At 34.2% G+C, this 20,282-nt stretch overlaps 1 protein-coding gene across 1 annotated transcript; it reads left to right on the top strand.

Annotated features, from left to right (window-relative positions):
- The first annotated feature begins 426 nt into the window (after window positions 1–426).
- LOC127844661 (sushi, von Willebrand factor type A, EGF and pentraxin domain-containing protein 1-like) lies at window positions 427–17,113 on the top strand. Its single transcript, XM_052375061.1, has 7 exons — window positions 427–444; window positions 2,048–2,118; window positions 6,496–6,584; window positions 7,133–7,195; window positions 8,355–8,393; window positions 10,230–10,290; window positions 16,675–17,113. Exons 1-7 carry the CDS (start codon window positions 427–429, stop codon window positions 16,694–16,696), a joined length of 363 nt encoding a protein of 120 aa, XP_052231021.1. The 3' UTR covers window positions 16,697–17,113.
- Window positions 17,114–20,282: the final 3,169 nt, after the last annotated feature.

The following is a 20,282-nucleotide window of genomic DNA, read 5'->3' as shown; positions in this document are numbered from 1 at the left end:
ACATCAACCTATGGTAAGCAGTCTTTCAGGTTTGCTGCCCCTGTGCTGTGGAATTCCCTCCCAGAAAAATTTATAGCCAACATAAATTTTAACCTATTCAAAAACCTTATTCAGTCATGGAATTGAAATGTTTGTAAATGTTCTTCTTGTTCCTGGGACAGGGCCACAGCCAAGGCAAAGCATACTGCAAAATTAGTTGTTTTTATTTTTTATTGTTCTTGGGCATGCTCTTCATTTTATGCTTTTTGTGCTTATTGTGCTTGTGGTGCTTTTTGCGCTTTTAAACGTTTTGTGCTTTTGTATTGCATGTCAACATTACCTTGCTGAGTTCTATTGTTTTGTGCTTTTTGCGCTTTTAAATCTGTTTTTTTTTAATCAAGTGGTTTGTAACCCTGTTGTGTATTGTAATTGTCACATGACTTCAAAATGGTAGAAGAACTCTCAGTGTGTAAAGCGAAACTTTACCAAATTTTATAATGAAACATTGTGAACATAAGCTACGAATATAAAGTAATTATTAAATAATGGTTAAATCACTGATTCGTTTTTCATTTACATAAATAATCCGTATAGTTAGAGTATTTTTCACGTTGTAATCTTTGATATGTTCGTAACCGGACGGTTTCGTAACAATTATCGTCCATTGATCCAAACAGGCAAACTCCTCGCGATGCAAATCAGTTATATTGTTATTATTCCGAATAATATATGATTACGTACAACAGTGATTTTCCCACAAAATTACAGGCTGTTTCCCAATCCAAAAAAGTAACATTTTTCCATAAATCTGACAAAATATCTTTAAAAATGCAAAATTTTCCAATGAACTCAAACATTTTTTATTGAGTTTAACAGCGATATAAATCCATGGCACTTAATAAATAGAATTTAAAAATGCAGTTATAACATGCACTTTCAAAAATATCAAATACATTTTATGTCGTATTATATACTCATAAATATATAAAATAATGAGATTTTATTAGACGTTCACTGAAAGTGTAATGTTTTTGTCCACTTATATACATTCCACTCTAACTTTAGTTTAGCTCTCTAAAATAGTTTTGTTTATTGTTTTCTCATTTTTATTTTTCAATCTGACAAGATCATTGTGAATATACAACAAAACACACAAGTCCAGTATGCTTTCTTCCGACTTTATACAACTCATCATTTTTCATAACTATTCCTCTGTTGTTCTTTTCTTTTCTCTCTAAAAAAAATAAATATATTAGCATATCTTGTATAACATGTCTGAACTTTATTGCTTTTTACAATCACTATGTTGTATGATCATATACATGTTTACATTGTATGTATGATATTGAATAAAAAAAAAAAAAAGTAATGTTTTATATATTTATAACAGCTATACTTGGAGTCAGTCAAATATCAGTGGGTTGGTTGGAATGTACATTTATTTTTTGGTGAACTACCAGTTACATTATTATTCAATATTGTGTGCTTACTGTTTGTATGGTGTGCTCTAATTTAATAATTCTTTGGCTACATGATGCTACACGAAGTCACCATTTCTCTTTGCCACCATTGCCTGAATTTTTTAAGCGCTAAAAGCATTAATATTCCCCAAAATAAATTAAGCATTTTTGTATTCAAACAAACGGATTATAAAAAGGCTTCTCTTTTGCTCAAAGTTCTTTGGTGTGAATATGTTTACATGATTATTAAGAGATAACAAATATTGTAAATTTCCACTCCCACAAATTCTGAACTGTATGTACAACTGTACATTGTAATTTGTAGCATTCTTTTTTAAAACATTTGCGTATTTCCAGTATTTGTTGATATTTGCAAAATCATCAATTGGGTCACTTTCCTGTTAAAGTCATGTAAATGTTCAAATCATTAAATATTTTTATATTCTTTTAGTTTGTCTATTTCAGGTCTTATCCTTATCTTTGTGTGGTATCTTGGTGTGAACACACTCACAACTGAGTTTCCACCTACCAGACTACAGGACTGTAATTCAACTAGAACATGTGCAGTTTGTAACGCAGGATATTTTGCCAACCAGTCATGGGCTTAGTGCAGTTGTTGTCCACGCAGTGGCTATTGTTTGGACAGCTGCAGTGCTTGTCCACCAGGAGCAGAACAACCGTAAGTTTTGCGCTTTCATTGTTTGTCTGTGGTTCGTCAAATTATGGGCAAAACTTTGGGCCCCCTTCTAAATTAAAAAAAAAGATATTTTGTAACTAACTGCCTCATGTGTTTTTAATTGTGTTTATGTATCACAACATGAAGTAAGAGAAAAAAACATTTCCCAATTAAACATAAAAATAAAAGATGAGACAAATTTAAATGATGTGACAAAACTTATTTTAAAAGCCAATAATATACTCTCAAATGCACATCTTATGCAATTCTTTATTAACCCTAATTTTTAAACAATGACTCAATATATAAACTAAAAATTACGCACATTGCAGCTGTACCTTGATTGCTTAAAAGGACTCTATGCAAGCTTCAATTGGGATAAAAGACTTTATGTATACGGAAAAAATGACAAAGTAAGAGCCATTTTTGCTGTTTGTTCCCAGCTGTTTTCATTTAACCAATTTTCAGTTATATATAAATATGCGATCATGCTGATCAATAAAAATCCATTTCCCTTTCCGTTTTTAATTTCCTACCTGAAGAGCCCCCCATCTTTTCCAATAAAGAGAAAAATTGCTGTTGTTTAATGAAAATCATTAGTTTCAGTTTTAATGTTTTTATTTAAGCTTGATTTTTAAAGGCTCATTGAACCACTTTCGAGTCGGTTTCCTAGGCAGAACCATTACTTGATGTCAGTGTTCTGCCGAGGCCGCGATATTGTCGCTCAGAAATTGCATTTGTCGCGTAAAAATAAAAACTGGTGCGAATTTTGTCGCGGCCGATTTGACTTGAGTACCAATTGGAAAGCGATTCTTACACATTAAAAATTTCTTAGAATAGCGGATTTCCTGCTATGGCAGGTGCTCGTTGCTGGTTACGCATGCGCAATTAATTTCCTTCTATATTACATATAAAATAGTTGAAGTTCGATATCAATTTTTACCATGATCAAGCGCATATCCACTATATCATCATACATCATTGAAAGATAAATGCATAATCTTTTGAAAAAAATGCATGTCATTAAATTCTATACGCGCTAACTCAAAATATTTACCTTAGAATAGGCAAACCGGTTTTAACAGCTGTGCAGACAACCATTTTGGGCTCAAATAGTATGACCTACTTTCAAAGCCGGGAACCATCAACACAAATAGTAGAGCACAAAAATGACTTATTTTCTTATTGCTTACAAATGTACCTTCAAGTTGATACCAAAACTAACCATTAGCAATGTATTTTACAAATCCTATGCAGCATGCACTCAACAATGTGTGCTAAGTATCAAACTGACTGCATGTAACCCTAAAAACAGGAGTTCCGGTTTGGGGTTATGTGACCTTGCTCAGAGACCGCTTTTTTAGTCCAGTATTGATTGGATGATACGATTCTCACTCATTTGGCGGCGAATGAAAACGCTTGTTTCATAACGGTATACCTCCTAATGAAGAGTTCCAAAAATGTCGTAGCCAAAGAAAAAAAAGCCTTGAACAATTTAAAGTTTTTTTTAGTAAATCGTCAAGTAGTTCGAAAGAATATTCTACAGATAAGGAGCAAGTAAGTCCGCCTTTTTCATCTGCGAAGGTGCAATATAGCCCTGTGACTGTTCTTGTACAACATGAGCCGAAAAACATCCCGTCCACATCGAAAAGTCAGCCTGAGCTGTCTGATAAAACGGATGTTAAAAAGTCCCAAAGAAAATTTCAAGATCGTTGGCTTCATGATTATTCTTGGCTTGAGCATGATGTGACTGGCAAAGTGAATAGTTACATGTACCATAGTTGATAGTTAACAATTAAAAAAACTTAATTCAATTACAAACAGTAATAAAAGAAACTGTCAGTGCTTTATGAAATGGACAGAAAGGCTCACAGATGAAGAATAAAAGGTAAACTAGTTGTTTAAAGGTGCCTTTTCACAGATTTTGGCTCTTTTTAACTTATTCATTAAATGCTTTATATCGATAAATGTAAACATTGGATCGTAAAAGCTCCAGTAAAAAATCAAGAATAAAATTTAAAAAAGGAAAAGAACATTGCTCGGACCAGGTTTCGAACCAGTGACCCCTGGAGTCCTGCCAGAGTCCTGAAGTAAAAATGCTTCAGCCTACTGAGCTATTCCGCCGAGTACTCTTACTTGACGTATTTTATACCTTATATAAGCAATCTTCGTAGTTTCACAAAATTTAACGACAAAAACAGAACTCTCCAAATTATTCAATCGTTTCGCGTTGCAACGCTTTATAATTTTTAGGTTTTAAAATCGTCAAAAGATGCATATAATGGCTATATTAGACCATGGTAAATGTTCAGTATTACTGTTTCCTCACAAATATCATAACTAAAACGAAAACTTACGAATCTGAAACAACTTTTTTTAATTTTGTCAATTTACCAAAGCGTGAAAAGATCCCTTTAAAACACTTATACGTTTTGCGTCTCACTGATTTTAAGAATGTCCCCTATTTTTTAGGGCTGATGGGACAAATGTCCCCTTCTAGATTCTTTCTCTGCACAACACTGGATGTGATTAGGGAAAACTTGAGAAAACTAACACCATGGGGAATGAACCCATGGGCTCCCAGTTGCTAAGCGGACACCATATCCACTATGCCAATGCTACCCCAGTCAAAAGCATGAAAGTTATTAGTCCCTTATCAGTTTCACCAGAGGGAACTAATGGTTTGCACTCTGTGTGTTTGTCAGTCTGTCACACTTTTCTGGATCCTGCGATAACTTTTAAATGTCTTAATATTTCTTCATGAAACTTGAAACATGGATAGATGGCAATATGGACATTATGCACGTTATTTCATTTTGTTCCTACGTCAAGATTTTTGGTTGTTATGGCAACAAATAGACAAGAAATACTGCTGAAAATGGTGTTTTTTTCTGGATCCTGCGATAACTTTAACAGTTCTTCATATTTTTTCATGAAACTTGAAACATGGATAGATGAAAATATGGACATTATGCACATCACTTCATTTTGTTCCTACATCAAAAATTCTGGTTGCTATGGCAACAAATAGACTAGAAATACTGCTGAAAATGTTGTTTTTTTCTGGATCCTGTGATAACTTTAAAAGTCCTTCATATTTTTTCATGAAACTTGAAACATGGATAGATGGCAATATGGACATTATGCACGTCATTTTATTTTGTTCCTACGTCAAAAATTCTGGTTGCTATGGCAACAACAACAATTATTCTGACAATGGTGGAATTTCTGACAATGGTGGAGCCGGTAGGAGACTTTTATTGCATGGCAATAGTCTTGTTCATCCATGATGCTTTGACATTTCTGGACCATGTGGGGAGCTTGAATGGACGGAAGTGCGGTAGTCAAGTGGTAACACTCTGGTCTACCATTCCAGAGGTCCCCGGTTCAATCCCTGGCCGGGGCACTGGAAATTTGAGAAATGCTTCAAGTGTTTCCCACACAACAAGAGATGTACTGGTATGAAACCCAGGTAGTTCTTGCGTGTATCGGTGCTATACACTGAGCACGTAAAAGAACCAAGGGATCTATTCGCAAAGAGCTAGGGTATCGCACCCGGATTCCTTGTATCTCAATACTGTCTGTTCTTGCTTGCTGCCTCTTCAGCGAAAACCAAAGGACCCCATTGGAAATAAGTGCTTGCAGTTTCATGGGTTATCCTTGAACGCAAGGTCAAAAGAAATACTACTAATACTACTACTACCCATTTTGCACTTCATTGACAAATATCCCAAATATGTCATTGGTATTCAGCTGATATTGCGGCCAAATTAATGCTATTTAGGGCCAATTTGAGACAGAAATTAGGCTCCAAAACCTTGCTCAAAGGAATATTCTTTTACCCAATAATTGCCTTAAAATTTCCCTCTTAACATATTTGAAAAAAAATGACTAAAATAAAATTTGGAAAAAAAGACTAAATTAAATGAATTTTTAATATTTTTTCTTATAAATAGTTCTGTTTGGTTTTATCAAACCAAGTGTGATCCTTATCTAATTTAGCATTTAATACGAAGCATTTGATAATTCATTTATAGAAAAGTATTCTTGTAATTTCCAGATTAGGATTTTTTCGTGCAAAAGTCCACATATTTGAGAAAAACTAATTTAATGTAAATCTACAAAATCATTCAAGTTAGAAGAACAAAATCATATAAATTATATAATTTTAATTCTTTTTTAGATGTAAATGAAAACAATTTAGATATAATAATAAGTCACTTGTTTCTAAAAACAAATTATTATTTTTTAGGAAATTGGGATTTTTTGGGATATACCGTATATGAAAGGATTTTCACCCATCCAAAAACAAAATGTATGTGTCGGGGAATATCAATATGACCAATTTGCTTCTTTAACATATTTAATATTGTTTTACAGAGAAAGTAGAGAGATTGAATGTACCCTCTGTAAACCAGGACATTTTACCCCCAAAGATGCTACAATAGAATTCCCATCATGTGAGAAAGGTAATGTTGTAAACCATTACCAACACTTCATACACTTTTATTAATTCCTGTTTATAATATCTATTTAAGAGAAAACATAATATATTTTTCTAAGATATGGGGTTTTGTATGCATATAATGTATAACATCATTTTGGAAAATATGACTAAATAATTAAAAAATTGTGAAGTTTTTAATAAGTATATAGGATTTAGCAAGTCAGAGAAGTACAGTAAATGAATGGATTTTTATGTCCCCCAGTACATACTGGGGGATGTATTGTTTTTGCCCTGTCTGTTTGTCCGTTTCCGTCAAACTTTAACAATGGCCATAACTTTTGCAGTATTAAAGATAGCAACTTGATATTTGGCATGCATGTGTATCTCATGGAGCTGCACATTTTGAGTGGCACAAGGTCGAGGTCATCCTTCAAGGTCAAAGGTAAAATATATGGGGGACAAAGTGTTTCACAAACACATCTTGCTTTTTACTAGCTTCTTGTGTGTGTTTCTAATGCCCAGCCTTGGTTAAGTTGTTAATTAATTTGGTGACACTTCTGTTTAAATTAGGACAATTTCAAGACGAGCGGGGACAAACAGAGTGTAAAAATTGTTCGCTTGGAACATTTTGCATCTATGAAGACACACATGACATGTTATTTGAAGTGAAATTTTAAAAAATAGCTTTCATCTGAGAATATTGGGCGTAAGGCATGTGCGTAAAGTGTTTTCCCAGATAAGCCTGTGTAGTCGGCTCAGGCTGTTCAGGAAAGACACTTTTATGCTTTTATGGTATTTTTCATGCGGCAGAAAGGACTGTGTGGACTGCACAGGCTTATCTGGGACTACACTTCACGCACAAGCATACAGTCCAGTTTTTTCAAAACAAGGCTAATGTTACTAATAGGTATCTGACTATTAGAAATGGTTTACTGTGTTCCTTGATACATTATTGTATTGTGTCAGCAGTGTGTTTTTGTTTCACCATTTTGGGAATGGGGCCAGTTCCCTTTGGATTGGCAAAAATTGCACAAACAAATTAAAATATTCATTTTTATGCCTTTTGGCTTGAAATGTTTAGTAACAGTGCTCATTTTGAACTCGGCTGTTTTCCGAGGTATTGTCATAGCCAGCTCGTAATGTCGTCCACCGTCTGTTGTCCGCGTCGTGCTAAAACCTTGACATTTTGCTCTAAAATCGAAGTGCTTCCACCTTCAAATTTGAAGCTTCATAATATTATGTAGATACGCCTTGATGAGTTCTACTCGCCACACCCATTTTGGGGTCACTAGGTCAAAGGTCAAGGTCACTGTGACCTCTTATAAAAATCTGACAAGCTTTCATTTATTCAAAACAGCACCTGCAGCCGAGCGTTGGCACCTGTTATGCGGTGCTCTTGTATTTGATCACTTGCAGATAATGCACACAAACAAAATTGACGAAATTTTCCTTGCTTGTTGGGAATTTTTCTGATGGCAATTGGGAATTATGTATTTTTTGTCAATTAGGAAAGTACCTTTTATGGTTTCTTTATAAAGAAGCAAAAAAAAGCTGATTATTATTATTATTATTACAACACGTTAAACTGCATTTAAGGTATAAAAAAATAACACAGTTTATTCAAAGATTTAAGTTTATTCCAATAGTGTGTTTTTACTTTTATGTATACCTGAAATAATGTATTATACACATTTGTGTCAAATGAGTTGGAATTTTGGGCAGTATTCTGCCACTTTCATTTTTTTTTGGCTAAGCTTTATAAAGCGTTACAAAGAGCTCATATGTTATTTCAGCACTGATGGGTGTGTGACGTGCGAGGATTGCCAAGCAGGTAACTATAGCAAGCCCTGTGAGGAAGGTTACTATAGCAACGTAACAGGCTCAGAAGCTTGTGTACCATGCAGACAGGGTATGGGCTGCAAAATCTGCTGTCTGTATGGATATGAATCAAATACATGTACCTTTACCACTTAGATACCTATTTTCATGCATTTGTAGTCCCTCACAGGGCCCTCAATCTATTGAATCTGCCGCCGAATTTCGGCGGCAGTCCCCCACCTGAAAAGTATACTTTTTCCCCTTTTGGGGGGGGGGGGGAAATTCCCCCCTCAAAGAAAAAAAAATTATAGAACGATGTGTCTCATGATTATTTCTATCTCAATTCTATTTCAATTTAATCTTGTCAAACATACTAAATTACGAAAAATGCAATGAATATAGTGCAAACATGTACACATGTAATAATGAGAGAGTAAGTAAAAAATCCCCCAAAAAGGGAAACGCCGCGAAAATTCCCCCTCCTAAATTCCCCCTCCTAAGGGCTGCGGACCCCTTCCCCCAAAGTAGTGTGATGGCGCTGCCCTCATGAAGTTGACTTGTATTTTAGACCTTTCTTACTAGATTCAAGTTTTTAAGGCTTCATCTCCAAACCTTGGATACTGATGAGCAGCAAATGCATAAAACCTGAACAGACTGCATGTTACTTGCAGGCTTTTCTGATTTTATGCTGTTTGCACATAGCCATTGCCACTGCTTCTTAGTGGGAAAGGGTTAAAAATCAACTCGTTAACTCTTAAACAAAGTTGAGGTCAAATCTGGTTAGTTTAAAATAATGACTTTAACAAACAACATCAGTGGTACATTTTTATATTACCACAAGTCTTTCTTAATAATGTTAATTAATTATATGGTGTTAAATTATACTATAGACCTCCATTTACCTGTATATTAACAGCAAAACAATCCTTTGAAATAGTTGCAGGTCTTTTCAAAAGCCACAGTAAACAAATATTAAAAACAAGACATGTATTGATAAACAACTATGCGACACATTCTATTTTTTTGATTTTAGCACACCTAACATAGCACTGAAAAATGTAGACAACCATTATGGTTGTTATATGTGAAAAGGTTTTTAAAGCCACACACCTTGAAATGAACTACATGGCATAGTAAATTTAAGTATAAATAAGAAACATATTTTATCTATGCCAATTCGAATATATCTGGTGGTTACAAGGGAGAAATCCGTCTTTTTTGCACTTTAAAACTAAAAATAAACGCGTTGTTCGAAATGGACGTATACTTCTAGCAATTCAACTTTCGGTTTTACAAGCGGTACCGTTTGAAAAATAATAAATTACTTGCTAACAAGGCAATAGATTTAATTTTATCTATGCCAATAAGAATATATCTGGTGGTAACAAGGAAGAAATCCGTCCATTTTGCGCTTTAAAACTTAAAAATCATCGCGTTTTTCGAAATATACGTATACATATAGAAATCCTACTTTTGGTTTTAAAATTAAAGAAAAATGATAAATTACTTGCTAACTAGGCTATAGATTTCATGACAATTTTGCAAACTTTCAAATTGCATCTATATGTATTGATTAACATGTATTTCATTTCAAGGTGTGTGGCTTTAATGCATGTGCATAAAGTGTTGTCCCAGATTAGCCAGTGCAGTCTGCACAGGCTAATCAAGGACAACACTTTCCACATTTTTTATTTGTTTTCGTTTCAAGAAAGTCTCTTCTTAGCAAAAATCAAGTTTAGGCTGAAAGTGTCGTCCCTGCAGACTACACAGGCTAATCTGGGAGACACTTTATGCACGTGCATTAAGTCCCCTTTTTACAGAGCGCGGCTCATATTATTTTGATTTTCAGGGACGTTCCAGAACCTGACTGGACAGGAAACATGTCTACCATGTCCTTTTGGAGAGCATTTGTAAGTTATACTCAATCTTTAATAGATATGGCTATTCAAGTTGTAGATTTGTGGTTAATATGTCTTTTTATATTGGTTCCCCAATCAAAAGTCATCCGCATACATGTAGATTAACTCATAGTCTGCAAGTCTTTTTTATGTCCCCCACTATAGAAGTGGGAGACATATTGTTTTTGCACTGTCTGTTGGTTGGTCTGTTGGTTGGTTGGCTGGTCTTTTTGCGCCAACTTTAACATTTTGCAATAACTTTTGCTATATTGAATATAGCAACTTGATATTTGGCATGCATGTGTATCTCATGGAGCTGCACATTTTAAGTGGTGAAAGGTCAAGGTCATCCTTCAAGGTCAGAGGTCAAATATAAGAGGCTAAATTCGCTCATTTTATGAATACTTTTGCAATATTGAAGATAGCAACTTGATATTTGGCATGCATGTGTATCTCATGGAGCTGCACATTTTGAGTGGTGAAAGGTCAAGGTCATCCTTCAAGGTCAAATATATGTGGCCCAAATTGCTTATTTTATGAATACTTTTGCAATCTTGAAGATAGCAACTTGATATTGGGCATGCATGTGTATCTCATGGAGCTGCACATTTTGAGTGGTGAAAGGTCAAGGTCATCCTTCAAGGTCAGAGGTCAAATATTTGTGGCCCAAATCGCTTATTTTATGAATACTTTTGTAATATTGAAGATAGCAACTTGATATTTGGCAAGCATGTGTATCTCATGGATTTGCACATTTTGAGTGGTGAAAGGTCAAGGTCATCCTTCAAGGTCAAATATATGGGTCAAAATTGCTCATATAATGTCACTTCTGCAATATTGAAGCTAGCAATTTTATATTTGAAATGCGTGTGTATCTCATGGAGCTGCACATTTTGAGTGGTGAAGGGTCAAGGTCAAGTTCATCCTTCAAGGTCAAACGTCATATAGGGGGACATTGTGTTTCACAAACGCATCTTGTTTTAAAGATATATATACTGTACCAAAGATTTACAGGCTTTCATAACAGGTTTTTTGGCACCTAAAGTTTTACTAAGCATGAAAATATCACCTGCAACACCTGCAACAGTTAAAAAATTCATCCAAAATCTCATTTCCAATTCGTATATTGGCACATGTCTTCTTGAATTTTAGTATTAAAATTATTATAGATAATGTTCACATTATTCTTGCTGTATGAGAGTCATAATTAAATATGAAAGTAATGGTAGAAAGTAGATATTTAACAAGAGCATTTTTAGCTCACCTGAGCACAACGTGCTCATGGTGAGCTTTTGTGATCGCCTTTTGTCCGTCGTCCGTTGTGCGTTGTGCGGCGTCAACATTTGACTTGTTAAATCTATAGAGGCCACATTTATTGTCCAATCTTCATGAAATTTGGTCAGAAGATTGGTCTCAATGATATCTTGGATGAGTTCGAAAATGGTTACGTTTGCTTGAAAAACATGGCTGCCAAGGGGCGGGGCATTTTTCCTAATATGGCTATATATGGCAATAGTAAAATCTTGTTTACACTCTAGAGACCACATTTATTGTCTGATCTTCATGAAACTTGGTCAAAAGATTTAACCCAATAATATCTTGGACGAGTTCGAAAATGATGCTGGTTGGTTGAAAAACATGGCTGCCAGGGGGCGGGGCATTTTTCCTAATATGGCTATAGTAAAACCTTGTTAACACTGTAGAGGTCACATATATTTTCCGATCTTCATGAAACTTGCTCAAAAGATTTGTCCCAATGATATCTTGGATGAGTTCAAAAATGGTAACCTTTGCTTGAAAAACATGGCTGCGAAGGGGCCGGGCATTTTTCCATATATGGCTATATATGGCTAAAGTAAAATCTTGTTAACACTCTAGAGGCCACATTTATTGTCAAATCTTTATGAAACTTGGTCAGAAGATTCATCCCATTAATATCTTGGACGAGTTCGAAAATGATGCCGTTTGGTTTAAAAACATGGCCGCCAGGGGGCGGGGCATTTTTCCTTATATTGCACATTTGCCTTGTTAACTCTCTAGAGGCCACATTTATTGTCAAATCTTCATGAAATTTTGTCAGAAGATTGGTCTTAATGATATCTTGTATGAGTTTGAAAATGGTTACGTTTGCTTGAAATACATGGCTGACAAGGGGTGGGGCATTTTTCCTTATATGGCTATATATGGATATAGTAAAATCTTGTTAACACTCTAGAGGCCACATTTATTGTCTGATCTTCATGAAACTTGGTCAGAAGATTCATCTCAATAATATCATGGACGAGTTCGAAAATGATGCCGGTTGATTGAAAAACATGGCCGTCAGGGGGCGGGGCATTTTTCCTTATGTGGCTTTATTAAAACCTTGTTAACACTCTCAAGGCCACATTTATTTTCCGATCTTCATGAAACTTGCTCAGAAGATTGGTCCCAATGATATCTTGGATGAGTTCAAAAATAGTAACCTTTGCTTGAAAAACATGGCTGCCAAGGAGCGGGGCATTTTTCCATATATGGCTATATATGACTTAAGTAAAATCTTGTTAACACTCTAGAGGCCACATTTATTGTCCAATCTTTATGAAACTTGGTCAGAAGATTTATCCCAATACTATCTTGGACGAGTTCGACAATGATGCCGAATGGTTGAAAAACATGGCCGACAGGTGGCGGGGCATTTTTCCTTATATGGCTATAGCAAAACCTTGTTAACACTCTAAAGGCCACATTTATTGTCCAATCTTCATGAAATATGGTCAGAAAATTTGTCTTATTGATATCTTGGATGAGTTCGAAAATGGTAAAGTTTGCTTGAAAAACATGGCTGTCAAGGGGCGTGGCATTTTTCCTTATATGGCTATAGTAAAATCTTGTTAACACTCTAGAGGCCACATTTATAATCCGATCTTCATGAAACTGAAACTCGGTCAGAAGATTCATCACAATAATATCTTGCACGAGGTCAAAAATGATGCCGGTTGGTTAAAAAACATGACCACCATGGGGTGGGGTATTTTTGCTTGTATGGCTAAAGTAAAACCTTGTTAACACTGTAGAGGTCACATTTATTTTCTGATCATCATGAAACTTGGTCAGAAGATTTGTCCAAATGATATCTTGGATGAGTAGGAAAATGGTTTTGGTTGCTTTTTAGCTCGACTATTATATATGAAATATATATAGTGGAGCTATCCTACTCACCCCGGCGTCGGCGTTCCGTGCCGTTAGCGTGCAAATGTTAAAGTTTTCGTTCTACCCAAATTATTTTCATTGTCCCTTGACATATTGCTTTCATATTTTGCCTACTTGTTTACCAACATGACCCCAATCTATAAACAAGAGCAGACAACTCTATCAAGCATTTTGTCATAATTATGCCCCTTTTCCACTTAAAATATGCAGCAAATGTTAAAGTTTGCGTACTACCCCAAATATTTTCAATGTCCCTTGACATATTGCTTTCATATTTTGCATACTTGTTTACCATCATTACCCCAAACTATACACAAGAGCATACAAATGTATCAAGCATTTTGACAGAGTTATTGCCTCTTTTATACTTAGAATATGCATATTATTGATAAAGCTATGTTAAACTTTGCGTACTACCCCAAATATTTCCTATATCCTTTGACATATTGCTTTTATATTTTGCATACTTGTTTACCATCATGACCCCAACCTATAAGCAAGACCAGACAACTATATCAAGCATTTTGTCATAATTATGACCTCTTTTCCACTTAGAATATGCAGCAAATGTTAAAGTTTGCGTACTACCCCAAATATTTTCAATGTGCCTTGACGTATTGCTTTCATATTTTGCATACTTGTTTACCATCATGACCCCAACCTATAAACAAGAGCATACAACTGTATCAAGCATTTTGACAGAATTATTGCCCCTTTTATACTTAGAATATGCATATTATTGATAAATCTATGTTAAACTTTGCGTACTACCCCAAATATTTCCTATATCCTTTGACATATTGCTTTTATATTTTGCATACTTGTTTACCAACATGACCCCAACCTATAAACAAGAGAAGACCACTGTATCAAGCATTTTGACATAATTATGGCCCCTTTTACACTTTGATAATTGAACATTTTGCTTAAATTGCCATAACTTCTTTATTTATGATCACATTTTATTATTACTTTGACAAAACAACACTTACCTGAATACCACAATGTATTCCACCCAAAAAATACCCCACCCCCCCCCCCCCCCCAAACCTCCCCCCCCCCCATTTTTTTTTTAACTTTTTTTTCCTTTTTTATTTTTTAAAGATCGTCTAATAAATTATTGAATATGAACAATTTCCCCATGATGGCTTATGTTATTCTGTCAAGCACTCGAATAGTCGAGCGAGCTGTCCTCTGACAGCTCTTGTTTGAAAACGTTGCCAGTTGGTTGAAAAACATGGTTGCCAAGGGGGCGGGGCATTTGTCCATACATAGCTATAGTAAAACCTTGTGAACACTCTAGAAGCCACATTTTTTTCCAATCGTCATGAAATTTGGTCCGAAGAGAGGTTAAATAATAAAGTTTATCTGTTTCAGTTGATATAAAATATGTTAAGTGGATCAAATTGTTAAGTTTAGTTGGCCTAATGACTAATGCAATGGAGTATGTTCCCTTTTTGGTATGAAATCTGAAGACGAGGTAACCACGCCTGCAGCGATCGTTATTGCATATGTGTATGGGAATATCGGCTCTGTGTGGTAAAACACAGAAAATAATCAATTTAGACATGGATTATACGGGAATTAATTAAATCTTTGAAGATACATCGTTTATTCAGTTGCTTCAATAAAGTCGTGCAAGATTGCATTAACTAAACAAATGCAAATGTAGGAAATGAATTTAAGATAAGGTAGTTCACAAGTAAGAGGTTAATGTTGATGCTTAAGAAATATGTAAGAAATTTCTGCTACAAAGTGAACAGAATTGTTTTTTGTCAGTCTGTGAAAAGAAACTGAAACAAGAAATGCACTAGTAAATATTTATTTTGAAACCAGCAGTAAAAAAGACATGCATTTAAAACGAGGTGTATTACAAGCATCAGTCATTAACTAAATATGTAGCAGAACAGATGTAATGCAACTATTTGTATACATGTGTATATGGTATTGGGAAAATACCACAGAATGAATGATCATATTTGAGAATCTATTCTATTAACACAGTGCCTGATGTAAAGAAGAATTATAAGGTTAGTGCTAAATAATCACAAGCAAAAGGTAAAAAATGTAACTACTTATGTAATGAAAATGATAAATTCTACTTTAAGGATATGAAATCATACCCTCAATAGAATGGTGAAGTTTGTATATTTTAACATTTTATCAAAAATCGTATTTAGTGAAAGAAGAATATGAAGATGAAAATAGTATGCAAATATATATATTTACAAACACAATGTAAAACATTGAAACATGAAATATGAAGCAAACAATGAGGAGATCATACTTTGGTAAGATTATGCTGAATGGAGGCATTTGGCAATGTGTAACATATTAAAGCCTTCCTTTACATGTGTTTAACATTAATGTACATAAAATGTGTTAGCAAACATAGGAAAACAACAATGAAAAGATACACAGTATAATTTATGTTGGATTTGCACAGGTACACATTTCTACCCTGAATGTGTATATGTAATTTAGAGTGTTTACTGTTCAAAAGAATTTGCAGTTAATTACATTTTTTGTAGTCAGATAAAGTATTGTAATTTGAATGAAGATAATAGTCCCTTAATAATTGTAAATTAATGGTAAATTAGTTAAAAATTTTGGAAAATTAAATAGCTTACCATAAAAGGAAAGCAGTTATTTATATATATATATATATATATATATATATATATATATATATATATATATATATATATATATATATATATATATATATATGTATAGTAACTTGGCCACGCGCCCAACACCTGTGTTAGGTATAAACCAATAAGTTTGACCATCTTAATCAGTCTTAATTCCAAAATACATCCGTGATCAAAATGAGGTCAGATGATGTGAATGAGTGTTTATATATAACATTTCTTGTGATAGCATGCATGGTATTGCATTGTCAAGAACACTAAATATACTTAATAGATCTACTCAATAAAAGAAAATTGACTCCGCACTGCTCTAAAGCTCGAGAATAAATCGAGCTGGTAATAGTACGTCGTTTTTGTATTATTTACAGGTATACATAGGATCATTTGGTTAATGTTACAACAAATATAAAACATGATTCATTGTCAGAGTTAAATGACTAATACAGTGCAAATAAACAAGGTTCTTTTATAAACGTATCAAGATTTGTTTTCCATCACGTCAGCATTAGTATGTTTTGTCTCCTCATTAAGTATTCCTTTCACTCGACAGGTATTCCTCTGGAAGAAATTGATACCTCTTCTCGTCGGATGTGTGGTGGCTGACCTCTTCCTTATTTGTTATTGACCACTCAAATATGTGCACGGTCCTACAAATATAGGCCAACAATTTACGTGAACTATAAGTTTACAACTTTCACATCATGATGTCATGTGACGCTAAACATCTTTAATGTCAGCATGTTAAACAATAATTTAAAAATAAAAGTAAATATGCGTTGCATACCTCTATATATAACAGTACCTGCATGTCATAAACTCGCCAGTTTCGACAACTTTCCCTTTGATCCTTGTCAAAAGTCGGTCCAGAAAATTGAAGCATACGCGCGGCGTCCATTGCTGAAAATCCAAAAAGTACCCAAGCAAACAAGAGGAACCGTCAACCACGAATGACGAAATAAGAAAAGTTTGTGTGCTTGTATTAGCGGAGTTTTGAGACAAAAGTGGAATGCGGGGTTTCCCTTGCTTTATGTACATACAAACTCTGTAAATGAAGTCGGATTCGTTTAGGTATATCCTATTGTTCTCTTACTAAGTAGGTACCTTTTATCACATCAAGTCTTAAAGGGACCGTCAACCACGAATGAAGAAAAAAGAAAAGTTCTAAAATACCGTATTTTTTACAATTTTTAGTTTATATTGATTAAAATATCTCGACTGGTATATTATTTTACTTGAAAAAAGTTGTTAAGTTTTCATATTTTTTGTATATTTGGTAATATATGTTACTGGGTACAGGTCAAAGGTAACTACCAGTTAACTATAAATAACGCAAGTAGATTGATCATCATCGTCACGTGGTAAACCCAGAAATGCAACTTGTGCATGCGTAGTGAATTGTATATATTATATATATATAATTATCAATCTACTTGCGTTATTTAAAGTGCGTATATCGTTATGTCACCTATTTTCGCGATGTACTTTCGATTTCACATCGCTAAATTTTATGATCGAATATACTGAAAATATCAACTTTGTTTTTAAGTATGAGACAGGGGATTTCGCAAAGATGGACAGACGAAATGATGGACATTTCTGAATGCTAAATACCGCCTTCTTCGAAATGTGGCCTTAAATGTATCAATCCTCGAATAACAGTAGCACACACATGGTATACACAAGTAAACTAATGTATCATGAATACGACTGATGTTATAGGGAAGTACCTGAGTAATTCTTCAATAATTGTAAGAGCTGTCTCACATGTTACATTAGCTTAATTTATTACTAGAGTGGTTAAAATAACTTCCTTATATTCGACCCGGTCGTGTTGTTTTCCAACACGCGTGACCAAGCTTAGAACTGGAACCATTGTACTTTGTGCTCAGGTAAGCTAACAAGAAAAAAACTAATCACGCCAACAAATTGCCTATACCATTTTTTCCTCATGGGATGGCATATTCAGAGATGGCATTCGCCTATTTAGAACAAAGTGTGGTACAAACCTCTACACCAAGTGATGGAATGTCATCGGTTGCAAACGATTCCAATCTAGTGACAATTCCACGTTTGTCCATGTGCCCACACAGGATTTCCCTGACACCTCCTACATGCCCTTGTGTCCACCACTGTAGCAACTTGCATCTGCAAAATGAATGTAAAGTTGTGCTTGATTCTTGTACAATCTTCAGGTATTTTGCCGAATAGGACATACTCGTTGTAAAGCGAAACAACGAAGATGATATTTTCATGATTCTTATATTTATATACTTCGCATTTGAACGTGGATGTGAGCTAACGCATGGTTTTAATACTCTAATCATACGGTTAATGTAAATAAAAGTAATAAATACAAGGGGTCTTAAAAAAATCAAGATTTTAAGGGTGAAAAACCACACACATTTTAAACCATAGGCAATTGTACCAAGATAGTTAGCAAACAGACTCAACTCATAACGTGTCACAATTGTTACAAATACTCCCGACGCCGCATGACGAAATATTTAGAAAATTGTAACAAAACAGTGAGAAATTGAAAAAGGGCATACGTTTTGTAATTTTAAAGGAATGATAAAAAATCTTATAATAAGGAACAATATATCCATGCATGAATAATGCACGTTTAACAGTGTTACAGTTTTTCCAATAGTTTAGTGTATCAGCACTGACTGACATCTATGTTTACTCAAGTAAACATGCTCTAACTTGTCACTGTAAGTATCATAAGTATTTATGTAAATTTAAATTTGCAGAACGAAAAACTCAAATGGTAAAAAATATATTTTACAAACAGTATCAGTATACTCGATTTCTAAAATCTTTTATGTAAGTGATCCAGATTCAACATGTTTCAATTGTTTTACCTTATATCTTGAGTATATAAATCTAGTGTGGAGCTGTCTGAGCCCAGTCGTATAGTACCATGTATTGTTAAATGCCATAACTAACCAGACTGAAACACGATCTTGCATTGTCATAATAGAGTAATAACTATGAAGGACTAAGCACCATACCTGTTTAATATATTTACGGCCCAAGGTTCAGTTTTTGGGACGTAGGTTTTTCAGTTCAACAAATGCATTGTTCTTTTCATCAACAGCAACCGTTTCACAACAGTACACTGAATTTAAAATGGTATTCAGTTGCTCAATGTATGCCTGCAAAAACGATGTTTGTTTCGGGGCACAGTACATTAACCTAGATGATTTTGAATGTATTATATATGTAGGTATATATGTTTTGATCAACTTTCAATTATTTCTTATACTATAACATTGAATTACTGATTACAAAAATGACCGATACATAAAACTGACAATGTTTGTATTATAACGCTATCTGACTAATAAATGTTAAACAATATTTAGTTTAAAACGAATATATATGGTTTCAATGTTAACCTTCTAAATCTACAATCTCATGCCCAACATATGAATATGAACGAGAAATGGTGCATAAAATTAATAACCATTTTTTCAATAGTACAATAGACCTTTTAAACGAAGGCGTTTGCGCAAAACCGACATAAACTTGTATTAATTAACTGCAGAAAAACAATTGTATCAATGTCCCGTCTGAACGAATCTGCACTTCCTAATTTGGATTTCCCAACACAGTACATACCTCGTAACCATGAACGAGTTTCCTTTTGTTCAAGAAAAACATTTGCTTCTGATAACACTAATCTTTCTTTAATGTCTAGATCAACTATTCTAGTGTTTGTTTTTTATGAACGGTTTATCTGTTTTGAACTAAAAGGTAGTATATCGTATATGCTTGCTTTAAAAACACACAGTATGCTGAGTCCAAAGGAATATTATATTATACAATTAATTTTGCTCACTCAAAGAGTTGTTATCCGTTCTGAGCTTGTTTACGGTCGAAAAGTTTCCTTGACGTTGATCCTGATCTCCCTGAATGTCTTCATCGACTGTAGAAAGAATGCAAACATATATATTGCAATCGTATTTGCTCTGTTCGTTAAATGTTAAGTTAACTAGATAATTTAAATGTTATAGATATTAACACTTCAATATTGATGAACCCGAAGCTGATAAGTTACGTCTTTTTTGCCAATATGTTTAAAATGGATATTATTTAATATTTTAATCAGCGAATAAGTGCGCTTATAATGTCTGTCAATTTTAAATAATACGC

Source organism: Dreissena polymorpha, chromosome 9 (assembly GCF_020536995.1).
Source record: "Dreissena polymorpha isolate Duluth1 chromosome 9, UMN_Dpol_1.0, whole genome shotgun sequence".
NCBI classification, from domain to species: domain Eukaryota; kingdom Metazoa; phylum Mollusca; class Bivalvia; order Myida; family Dreissenidae; genus Dreissena; species Dreissena polymorpha.
Note: the sequence above shows the minus strand (reverse complement) of the source record. Positions and strands in the feature narration are given on the sequence as shown.